Source organism: Medicago truncatula, chromosome 4, assembly GCF_003473485.1.
Source record: "Medicago truncatula cultivar Jemalong A17 chromosome 4, MtrunA17r5.0-ANR, whole genome shotgun sequence".
Classification (NCBI taxonomy): Eukaryota; Viridiplantae; Streptophyta; class Magnoliopsida; order Fabales; family Fabaceae; genus Medicago; species Medicago truncatula.
In genome coordinates this window covers 19,182,983-19,195,971 of record NC_053045.1, presented here as the reverse complement: position 1 = coordinate 19,195,971, position 12,989 = coordinate 19,182,983, and the positions used below count along the sequence as shown (strand labels likewise).

The window sequence follows — 12,989 nt, the reverse complement described above, 5'->3', positions numbered from 1 at the left end:
TCTAACATCAGAACCACAATCTCTACACCCAAAACTCAATAATTCATCATAAACCTAAAACCCCTAATTTCTACCAAAAGCTTGTTAAGCCAAAATCAGAATTAAATAACTACACTATTGAAGCAAACCTCACCATTACCTTAATTCAGAAGGAAAAATGCACAGCAATTGGATTCTCTTGGCTCTTCTCCCTTGTTCTTGGTTTTCTCTCCCAAAGCTTGGTTTCACGTAAAAGCAGTTCTGACTCTTTTCTTTTCCTAACTTCTCAAATTATAAGTCCCCTTATTTCATTTACTCCCCCTTAATTCTATTAAATCCTAATTAACTCCCCAACCTCCAAAATAATATTAATTCCCACTTATTCTAATTATTATTAATTTATACTATATAATAAAATCAGAGGGTTTCACGAAAAACCCTCTGATTTGGGGAAATTTTAAAAATTGTATTGGATAAGCTATTTGCTCATTCACGTATATTAAAAAAATGTATAAGTGAAGGAGGGAGTAAAATTGTTTTTAAGAATATATTAAATTATATTGAATTGAGAGTGATGAAAATAATATTAATTAAAGTTATAAGGGAAAAAATAATGGATATCCTATCAAAAAGTGAAACGAATCTGTTCATTTATTATGGGAGAAATAGAAGCTAAAAACCTTCAACCTGAACCAAACACAACAATACACTTCATGATTCAAGGAAGGATTAAAAAAGAGACGAAGTGTTAAGGAGACATATATATGCAAGGAGACATATATATGTCATGTCAGTAACGGGGTGGTTACAACCTGTTTATGTTAAATTTCCCACTCAACTTGATAGGTTGGTAGTGAAACACTCTTACAGCCAAAAAAACACAAATAGAAGCTCGGAATTGGGATCCAAGAGGTGCCATTGCAAAAGGAAAGAACAAGACACTCCCTTTTACTCCGTGTTACGAGAAGAGGATAGTCCATGGCAGAGTGGTGATGTATGGACCAATCTTGTTCTTTATCTTTTCACTCTTCATATTCCTCTCAGCTTTGGTGGATTCTCCGTCGTTGCGTTCCTCACAGGACAGCAACCTCTTCTTCACCCACAAACTCAGGTAACGTCACCTCTATCCTTGGCTAATTACTCTTTTGGTCCCTTAACTTATTTTTTGGTTTCTTTTTGGTCTTTTAACTATTAAAAGTTTCGTTTTGGTCCCTTAACTATTAAAAGTTTCGTTTTGGTCCTTTAACTTACTTTTTGATTTCGTTTTGGTCCCTTAACTCTTCCTCCGTCAATCACTTTGGTCCTTTATGTTAGGATGAATGTATCAGAGTTAAGGGATCAAACTGAAACAAAAAAATAAGTTAAGGGACCAAAACGAAACTTTTAATAGTTAAGAGACCAAAAGAAAACCCAAAAATAAATTATTGGATCGAAACAAAAATTTTAATAGTTAAGAAACCAAAACGAAACCAAAAAATAAGTTAAGGGACCAAAAAAGTAATTAAGTCTTTATCCTTTGTTTATTAAAAGTTTCTAAATGTCTAAGAACTTTATTTATAATTATAGTACCCAACCCAAATACATCAAAACTAAAAATATCTGTATTTTGTTAGTAATAATTTTACACACCAAATTGACCAACACAAAAGATGCATTTCAGACCAAACTGATTAGCAAAAGAGACATTAGAACAAACATTATGAGAGAAATGGTTGGAGAGGATCTAAATCCAAACTGTTTGTAATTTAAATACGTTCGACAAGGATTATAGTCATGATTATAGTGACGTCCGTCACCTTCCATATTCATGGACCCAAATGATTATTTACTCGTTTATTTAAGTATACGCATGTATTGAAAAGGAAAAAGTGAAAATAGTTCTTCCAAATTTGGTCAAGTGGCCTACTGGATAGACTCACACATCTTAAGTGGGAATAAATGGGAAATATGAGGTTTGAATCCCGACCCTTGCATATTAGTGTCCTTGCGATTACTAAACATTTGAAACGATACTTCATTTCCTCTTCATATAGATTTATTTAAGTGGTTAACACATAACAAATTTTAGTTGTAATTGGTTTGTATCCATCCTTATGGAATTAATACGGTGATAAACCTTTAGAAGATTATTTAACATAACAAATTACTATCCCAGCCATGCCAAGGTCCAGAACTAAGGTTTTCTAAGGTAGGTGCTATAGAGCCTTTTCACGTTGTTTTGACTTTTGTTAAGATATTTTAACACATGGTTCTTTTTCATTCAAAAATGCAGGCCATATCTCTTCTTACCATTCAAGTTCTTGAGTTTAATGCGGCTCTGGTTGTATTGAAGTCCACGGCTAAACCACAATATAAATTTTCAAGTTTCTTCGAAAACAACAAATTATTGAGTGACAGGAACTGGTTTTTGTCATCAGCTCTGGGATTTGGGTTTATTGCTCTTCTGGTTTGTCTAACATCACTACTTGCTGACAGATTACTTGGCTTTAAGGTTAGTGATTATATATATCTTTTCTGCAATTTCATTTGTATAAGAAAAGCAGCAAATGTTACATATCTAATGCGCAATTCTCTTCCGATTATCACCTATAAAAATTTTGCTACTAGGTATTTTAGAAGTGGGATATTATACACCAAATAGATGTAAATATAGTGAGGATCCCGCTCTCGCCTTTAGACCAAAATAAAAATTCGTGTAGAAGAACAGCTTATCAGTCTGGGATGCAAACCATGGGGGTAAATACTTCTTTGATGGAAAGTCTCTCAGCCTCATTGCTATAATTACCGAACTTTCTTGGTAGAATGGTACATCAGTTCATACGACCCTTTAACAAATGTTAACTTTAGGGTGTGTTTGGATTGAAGTTTTAGGAGGAGAAGGGAGGGGAGGGTTTACTTTTCTTTTTTAAATTACAGACTATATAACTTGTTATTCTAAAATAAATTTAGTGTGATTGAAGTATTATATGATCGTTTATATGTTAATATTTTAATTTTTTTAAAAATATTTCATAGTGTGCGTAATTTAAAAACGAAAAGTAAGCCCTCCCCTCCTAAATCCTCCATCCAAAGACACCCTTGAGGATTTATGAAGCGTGGGTTGTTTTTGCGAAGAAATGATTTCTAACGATATATGAGGAAGACAAAAGGTTTAAGTTGGATGTGGTATAAGTGAGAAAACCGTGAGATTAACTGGCAAATGAGATCGGGATGGACGAAACTCTTAGTTGTGATAGGTTAAGAGGAGATCAGTGTAGTTTGTAGGGAATTTATTAGAGCGACATAGGATACTTTCTCTTTGTAAGAAAGATTCCTTGGTTGGTTTACATGCAATTATAGTTATACATAGTGAACTGAGACTGGGAGTTGCACTATCTAGGATGGCATGCTTGGCTTTCTAGTGTTTAGTGCTGCATTGAAGAAGAATGTCCAGACTGGTCATTAGTGTACGTCAGTTGAGAAAATTGTATTTTATTTAGATTTAGTGGTACATGATGGCACATCTTTACATTTCCAAGTCAAGGGAAGCTAAATGTTATTTGTACGTGCTTCGATTTACATGTGTATGTTTGGATGAACATTTGTCAAACCTGGTTTTGAATGAACTAGGGGACGCAAGCATAGGTTGAGCTAGAGCATGATGTGGTGACAACATAACCTAGACATGAGGTGGAGCTTGATGCGGTGGTAGCATAAGCTGTGGAAGAGCCTGAAAGGCTGGTGTAGGCATAACTGAAGCAAACTGTTGTGGAGGTGGATGAAACTGGGGACCGTACTGATACGTGAAGTAACATTTCTTCCCCGAGGGGAGAAAACCATTGAGACAGATATGAACCAGGGGAAGGAGGTGGAGCCTAAAGAGGTTTTTGAACATAAATAGGTTCAAATTGGTGATAGCATACAGACTGATCATGTCCAAACTCTTTACAAACCTTACACTCACTGAAGCTGCAAGGTCGATGGCCACCATAGCAGCCATCATGACGTCATTTGAATTGGCCCGATCACCAGAGGATTGTATTTCATTGAGTAAGAAAGATTAGCTTGAGGAGAAGCTGAAGTCTCTGTTACAGAGCTTGCTGGCGAAGTCTCTGGTGAAGTGCATGAATGAGATTAACAAAAGAAACCATGACATTTTTCTTAAAAAACTTGTCAAAGTCGTGCTTCATTGTGTAAGAAGCGATGTAGCTACTCCATCTATCGTGAGAGAATCCAACTAGCAACTAATGAGAGAAATTGCAGATTCATATAACTAAGGTAAACCTTCAAAGATCGCATTCAAATGCTCTTCGAATCACCAACCATGTTGAGAGAGTCAACGAACCTTGGATCCAAAGAAGAAACTCAGAGGCACATTTCAGCAACATGTTGTAGAGTTCTGTGCGAAGTTTATGCATCTTCACTTACGTTGGAGAAGATTACCAGAGCAGTGGTAAAAGAAGAATCCATATAAATCATAACCTGAGAAGTGTGTGGTGGTCGAGGTGGTGCTGGTGGAAAATAGTCGATTTTCTACAGAAGTCATTCCTAAGGATCAAACTAAACACCAGATACCATATTGGGATATCTAGAGTGAAACTGAAAGCTCTCAATTATTTCGAAAATGAAAGGTGATTACTTTTGAGCATGCAAACGACTATTTATTGAGCTGTTACAACTCTAACAAAATAGGAAAGATGCACTAACTGAAGGTGATTCAGTTGGTTATTGTTGTTACAAAAGTGGCTAGAATTAAAAAATAAAAATAAAGGGATTCCCAGGTATAACTACTCTAATACACTGGCATGCAATTAGGTATACATTATCAACTAGGAGCTGCTGCACTAGTCAAAGTGGCATGGTATGCTTCCTAGTGTTCAGTGGTGCAGTGATAAAGAATGATATAGCTCAATTAGTCAAACTAGAAGAAAGATGGTGCTTCTTTACCATTCAAAGTCAAAGGAAGCTCAAGGCTACCTTGTCAAAGTTCTAAATCATTCATGGGATTTTCCTTGCTTAAAAGCCTACCTAGTAGCCACTAAAAGCATGGTTTCGCGTAGCGAAAGAGTCGAAGTTTCTTCAAGGGACCCTAGGCTTTACCAAAGCACATTTAACAACACAAGTAATAGATTGGAAGCAACTTCTCTGCTACATCGTAATTTTCAATCCCAATACTGCTACAGCTAGTGAAAACTGCTATGATTATGTTTTTTCTCTATAGACACCTTTCTGCACAAGCATCGAGTTGTTTGCATTAGTACTTCGTAGTATATAACTATGATCACTAAACTATTATTAGGAATTCTATAGATTACCTTTTGTTGTAAGGAGCTGCTATCCTTATTTTCTTAATGAAACAAGTTACTATGAAATTGCTCTTTGTTTGTCGTTCTTTTATTTTATTTCTTTAACATGAGAGTTTCTTCATACTCAGTCATACATGTTTGATAAAGGTTTCTTCATACTCAGTCATACATATTGTTTTTTCAAAAGCACTCATAAAAGTTTTAATTAAAATATTTTATTTGATTTTTGAGAAATGAAAATTATTAGATCAGAGAACAGTGATTAAAAACTGAATATGCATCATATAATTGAATGATTCAAAAGTGAGATTACAAAAAGAAGCCTAAGAAAACTAACGTCCAACAAACAGATAACAGAAAACAAGAAAATATAATGGAGTGGTGATTTACTTGTATAAGCTATGGAATGTATCATTATCTCACTCTCATGATCCTTCACTGACTCTCACTCTCATGATCCTTCACATACTCCCTAAATAATATATTATTTTATTTGGTACAAAAGCATTATAAGTTTCATCCCTGGATACCGTCCTAATAAAACAAAAAAAATCCTCATGAAATTTTGCTAATACACCAACCGACCTCGTGACTGTGTAGTTATTCGGAAATGTGCAGTTTTTATTTGATTTCGTAAGTTTGTACTTTAGCAAAATCAGATGAATTGAAAGCCATGGAATGTTGTGTTTTTTTTTTCCCCTTTAATGTAACTTTTACCATATTGCATTGCTGCAGACTGTTAGCAATCCAACATTGAAGGAGATCCTCCTACACAATGATATCTCAAGAGTGTGTTGTGTTACTGCTTACTGCATTGTCACTCCTCTTTTGGAAGAAGTTGTTTATAGAGGATTTCTGTTGACATCACTTTCCTCCACCATGAAGTGGCAACAAGCTGTAGTCATAAGCTCTGTTGTATTCAGTGCAATTCACTTCTCTAGTGAAAACTTTGTACAACTGTTCATCATTGGGTGTGTCCTTGGATGCTCCTATTGCTGGACTGGAAATTTGAAGTCTTCCATTGTTATTCATTCTTTGTACAATGCTTTGACCTTATTCATAACTTATTTTTATTAATTTATTTTTATTTAGAGGAATCAATGAGCAGTGTTCATTACTTACATTCGTAATTTATCATTTTTTTTGTTAAAAAAAAATATGGTGAGGTATTAGTTATTATTTGTAAAAGTTGAAGAACTAAAACAGTTATTCAATTTTTTTTTGGTACAATAGTTATTCAATTTCTAATTGATTATTAATTTTGATTCTTTTATTTATAAGGTTAAATATATTTTTCGTCCTTATAAATATGACAACTTTTCGTTTTAGTCCCTCTAAAATTTTCTTTCAACTTTTAGTCCCTGTAAAATTTTCAATCACTACTTTTGGTCCCTATTTTTAAGTTAATTTTAGTATTTTTTATTTTTTAGTAAAATTGTGCAGAAATATGTAGAATGTTGTAAAAAAAATAGATTTTTTTTTTAACAAAACACAAATTAAATATTAATTTTTAACCGTAAAAAATAAGTAAGTAGGCAATTACCCTCCTGAAATTGTATGTTTCGTCAATTATCCCTCTGAAATTAACAAAACTTCAATTACCACCTTGAAATTGCACAACGTTAATAAATTTACCCCCTCTGTCAAATTTTTCTGTTATTCAACATGAAGTTTGACAAATACCCCCCTGAAGTTTTGCACTTATGTGCAAAATGCATGTTCTGGATCGGCCAAAAGGATCTTTGGCCCATTCACTTAGGCCCAATACCATCCAAAGCCCAAACACCACGTTTGGCAAAATTACTCGCGACACACCCCTTCCATGCGAGGGGAGTGCAAGGAACGAAAGAGACCGGTTCAAAAGAAACCCAACGTCTCTTTCCATGTTCCCGCAATAAACTCACAGGCGGTTACACTTCCCATGATTTCGTAACCGTCAGAGTTAGGTGTGCCATTACAACGGCTCTACAGCCCTCCACCTTTATAAATAGTGGACTCAATGGAGTCCCCAAGGGAGAATCTTTCTTCCTCTAAAACCCTCATTCTCTGATCTCTACTGACTTGAGCGTCGGAGTGCCTGCAGGTACACACCCACCATCCACTCCAAGAAGCATTTTGACGTATTCAACCACCGTCACAACCACCACATTCACGACACCGGCAGTCACCTTCTGACAACGGCAGTCAGCCATATTCGGAAATTTAATATGGCTGCCAACGGTGTCAATTCCCAGATACAAAGTGAGATTCGTATCCCTCAACGGGATGGCGTGACATGCTCACCTTCACTTGTGGATTCACCTAGGGAGGAACTAGTACAAATAGTTCCTCTCCAACAAAGGCCTCTACAGGGTCCCCAACGACCTACGGAGACGCTTGAAGATACCACACCAACCTTTGCCCTCGTCGGTAACCTGATCCGCACGGTTCAACGACAGACGTCGTTAATCGAGAAACAGAACCGACGCCTGATGGATCTATATCAAGCGCGCCACTTTGTTAAACCCAAATGGACTCCTTCCCCAATACGTAGCAGAAGAGGAAGAATCCCTCGCCAGTCACCGTTCCAGATCCCCTCGCCACTCAGTCAGCGTTGGATCTCCGAGTTACACCAGGAGGTCAACCAGAAGGAGATCACCCAGGCGGTCTCCTCCGAGGAGATCTGCACCAAGACGCAACGGATGTTCTTGGTCTCCCTATGGCTCCGAGGACACTCGCGGTGCCCAAAATGACCGAAATGCTTACGGTCCTTTCACACGGCGCATCCGAGAAGCTCCTATCCCCCGCGGGCTGGAAAAGCCTCCATAGATGGACTCATACGACGACACAATTGACCCGGACGAGCTCATCAAGAACATCGAGGTAGTTGTCACTTACAAATTGGTGCAAGGCGCCATTAAATGCAAGCTTTACGTCACTACACTGAGGCGAGGAGCTGTCACCTGGTTCAAGAATTTAAGGAGAAACTCCATCGACTCATGGAGCGACCTTTGCTACGAGTTCACAACCCATTTCCCCGCTTTAAGGACGCAACCAAAGACGGTAGCATCCCTTGAAGCCATTGTTCAAGGAAGAAGTGAACCCCTCTGAGACTACATCGAGAGGTTCAACAAAGAAGCTGTTCAGGTACGGGGTGCTGATGAAACAATGAAACGGTACCTCATCGCCAAAGGTCTGCACGAAGGCATAGACGTCAAGAAAGCTGTCCACGGACAGTCTTAACAAAGCCAGGAAGGTGGAGCCTGCTACTGAGTCCTCCAAATAGCCCTTCCACGAGAAAAAGAAGGAAGGCAAGGCTACTCGGGAAGGCAAAAGACCCAACGGTCCCTTCATCGAGTACACTCCCTTAGCCATGTCAAGGGAGAAAATCCTCGCTGAGATCGCGGTAGCCGATCTGATGGAAGCTGGCATCAAGCCACCAAAGGCCCCATCTCAGGAGAGGAAGGGAGTCGACAAAATAAAATATTGTCGATTCCACAAATGCCATGTGTAACACCCCGTTTTCCCAACTTAAAAATTTCACATATAAATCAGATTATTTCAACATAAACGGAATGTCACACTTCTTTTCTTAAAATCATAAACGGAATAAAATAACTATTTATCCTTTAAAATTCAACGTCATAATAGTTATTACTTCGCAGCGGAAATTATTCAACTTTTAAACAACTTTGGCACAAGGGCCTCAACATAAAATCTCTTAAAATTCTTCCAACAACATGTTCATGATAATTCATAAAATAATACGTAAGGAATAGAAAGCAACAACAAAATCCCATCCCGTTACGTATCAGAGCACCTAAGACACACGAGAGAGAAACCTCACACAACATCAACTATTCTTGGTTACCTGCAAGTTACCCATGGTGGGCAACATTTTCGAGCAGAAGGGGTGAGAATTCACATTCAATAATAATAAGCATATAATTCATCAAAAACATTTAATAACTTAAACATCATCAATTAATAATAATAATAATAATTCTTCATATAGTACTTCATTAATAGCTCAATCAACTTCTAGTCATCATTAGTATCATATTCATCACATCATATACATTCATCATATAACAACATAAACAACACAACATAAATATCATCTCATAACGACATAAACAACACATCATAAACATCATCTTATAACAACATAACATCACATCATAAAAATCATCGCATAACAACATAATCATCACTTCATAAAAATCATCGCTTAACAATATCATAATCAATATCATAAATAACATCATAACAACATCAGAATCAATATCATAAACAACATAGCAACATACATCATATAATTCACATCATAAATGTAACTCCCACTTTTAATTAATCGATTATTTAATTGAGTCTAGACGAGTTATAATATATTTATATAATATACGTGTGATTTATGATGATTTAGATGATTTATGATGATTTTAGATGATTTATGTGATGTGACGATTTTTATGAGGAGATGAGACTTATTTTGTTGTTTAATAAAATAAGATTTGAAAATAAAATAAAATATTTAGTTAGGGGCTGTTTTGAGATTTTAGAGAGTTTTGGGGGAGAAAGAGAGATAAGATAAGATATTAGGAGGAGATATAAAAAAGAAAGACCTAGGTTTTCAGAAACACTTTGTACGTACGACTGTTTTTGGAGAAAAGGGAGAAAAAGCCAAGAGAAGAGCAAGAGAGACATAGGGCTGCGATTTTCATCTATAAGGTAAGGGTGAGACTAACTCTGCAATTTTATTAATCATGTAATCCATCTGGTTGTATTTAGCAAGAAAAAGGATTGAATTGGAGAAGTCGAGAGTTAGGCCAAATCCTTAGAATTGATGATTAAACGATGAAAATTTGTTAGATTGATGTAGAAACTGTCCTTTGACCTTAGATTATGAATAGGATGAATTCTGGAATTGAAATTAGGCTTAAAACCATGTGAGTTGTTGAATTTTCGTGAAAAACTGCATTCTGCCCGAGCCTATATTCATCGCTCGCCACGCGAGCCATTTCCCTTCGCCTCGCGAGTTGCAAGTCACAGCTCGCCACAGCGAACGACCTTACTCGCTGTAACGCCCACTTTCGTTAATTGTTTATTTAATCGAGTTTAGGCGATTATATTATATTTATATAATATATGCATGATTTTGGTATGATTTGAATGATTTACGACTATCTTGATGGTTTGGTTGATATTGTGATAAGTTATGAGTTTTGGAAGATTTGATAAGATTAAGGGACTTATTTTATTGTTAAATAAAATAAAGATTTGAAAATAATATAAAATATTCAGTTGAGGGCTGTTTTGATATTTTAGATAGTTTTGGGGGAGAAAAAGCCAAGAGAAGAGAAACCAAGAGGGAGAGCTGCGATTTTCTGCAAATTAAGGTAAGGGTGAGACTAATAACTCAGTATTGTTAATTGAATGTAATTCTGATGATTAGTTAGCAAGAATTAGGATTGAATTGGAGAAAACGAAAACTAGGTCAAATCCCTAAAATTGATGATTAAACGGTAGGAATTGATTAAATTGGTGTAGAAAGTGTTCCTGGACCTTAGATAATGTTTAGGACAAACTTTGGAATCAATATTAGGCTTAGAACCCTGAGAATCGTCGGATTTTTGTGAAAATAGGAAGCCTGGCCGTTGCGACATTCATCGCTCGTCACGGCGAGCTATGAACCTCGCCTCGCGAGTGATGATCTTCATCGCTCGCCACGCGAGCCTTTCCCTTCGCCTCGCGAGTTCTTTTGGTATTGCTCGCCATAGCGAGCAACCTTACTCGCCATAGCGAGCTAAGGCAGAGAGCATGTTGGATTTTGTAATTTCGACTTTTCAGTTGGACTTTGAGTGCCTTTGAGTGCCTAAACATACCTAGTAATGATTAGGGAAAAATATAGGACAAGATTAAACCCAGAACAGCATTAGTTTGGAACTTGTCTTGTACTCGCCATGGCGAGTAAGAGCTCTCGCCTTGTGAGCACTTCCAGGTTGGAGTGTAATGAGTGCTTGTGCGATCTGTGTCGCACGTTTGGATCAAGAGTGAACCCCCTTATGGTAATGAGACCTAATGATGACGTTTAATGCAGTCTGTAAAGCTGTTTAAGATATGTTGATATTAATTGAGCATGATTAAAGTATTGTACAATTATGTAAGATATGAAAGTTTATTTATGATGCAATTGATTTGCTATTGATATAATGATATCATCCTGTTATGTGACTTGACTATGTTGCTGCTGTTATTTAACTATGTGCATAATGTCTATATATGATGAAATGATGATGTTTAGCTCCAAATTATTGGATGCATATTGATATGTTGATTATGGTGATTTGTTCATAAGAGTTCATGCATTAGCATTCATTGAGCTTAGTCCTCACCACGATTTATTAGGAGCTTTGTCCTCCGCACGATTTATTAGGAGCTTTGTCCTCCGCACGTTTAAAGTATATTAATACTTATGATGACGATTGGTACCACATGCATATAAGGAGTCTAAGAGCATTGTCACATTGTCATGTCTATAATGTTATGTTGTTGATGACGATTGAATATGTGAATACGTGATACTTGTTTATTGAATATGCAAAGTTGTCTATGAATGATGATGTGATTACGTGATAATTGTTTATCAAATATGCAAAGTTACTTAAGATTGATTATGATGTTAATGTTAATTATGATTCGAATTACTTTGATTAACATTATTTTGTTATGAAATCTCACCCGTTCTGCTTGAAAATGTTGCCCTTCGTATAGGTAACTTGCAGGTGATCGTGCTTAGTGTGCAGTCTCCGTCGTGAGTGGCCTTGCCTTCACTGTGTCGTCTAGGTAGCTCTGATACGTAACGGGATGGGGCTATATGTTATGCATGCTTCGTTCTATTACGTGAATAATATGCTGTTTGTTTATTGAACTAACTCTTTGAGATTATTTTGGTGGGGCCTTCGTGCCAAAACGTTTTATGACTATGATATAATTTGCGCTGCAATGATTAAGATATTTGGTTAAATTATTATTTAACTGTTTTGGATTATGTTATATGTGATATCCCGTTGTTTATGATGCTTACTCTGATAAATGATTTAAGAAATTTGTATATTGGGAAAACGGGGTGTTACACTCGCCATAGCGAGCATGACCAGAGAGCATGTTGAATTCTGTATTTTTTACTTTTGAGTTGAACCTTAGATGTTTTTGAGTGCCTAAAGATGTTTATTAAAGATTAAATGATAGTTTAGAATGAGATTGAACCAGGTTTAGCTTAGAACAACATTGGTAGGGAATCTGGCTTGTACTCGCCATGGCGAGCAGATGCCCTCGCCTCGCGAGCACTTCCAGAATTGAGTGCAAGTGAGGTTGTTGCGATCTGTGTCGCATAATTTGATTAGAGGTGGACCCTTGGGTAGTAATATGACCTATATAAGAAGTTAACTGCAATCTGTGAAGCTGTTATGAAATGTTAATGTTGAATATGATGTGATATAATGTTATGTGCATTACTTAAGATATTATTGAATGATTAAGATGTTGTTGAAATTAATTGATATTATGAAGTCATGATGTTGTTGTGATATGCCTATGCTGCTATTGTTATTTAACTAAGTTGCATGAGTCAATATAAGATGAACAATATGATGTTGAATCTCTAAATTATTGGATACATAAGAGATGATGATTATGACGTTTTAAGAGATCGAGTCCATGCATTAGCATACATATGTTGGGGGA

At 36.4% G+C, this 12,989-nt stretch overlaps 1 protein-coding gene across 1 annotated transcript; it reads left to right on the top strand.

Moving 5' to 3' along the window:
* The first annotated feature begins 623 nt into the window (after nucleotides 1-623).
* On the top strand, nucleotides 624-6,365 carry LOC25480261 (uncharacterized). Its single transcript, XM_024774550.2, has 3 exons — nucleotides 624-1,090; nucleotides 2,252-2,470; nucleotides 6,000-6,365. The coding sequence occupies exons 1-3, from the start codon at nucleotides 767-769 to the stop codon at nucleotides 6,339-6,341; spliced, it is 885 nt and encodes a 294-aa protein (XP_024630318.1). The 5' UTR covers nucleotides 624-766; the 3' UTR covers nucleotides 6,342-6,365.
* The last annotated feature ends 6,624 nt before the right edge of the window (nucleotides 6,366-12,989 follow it).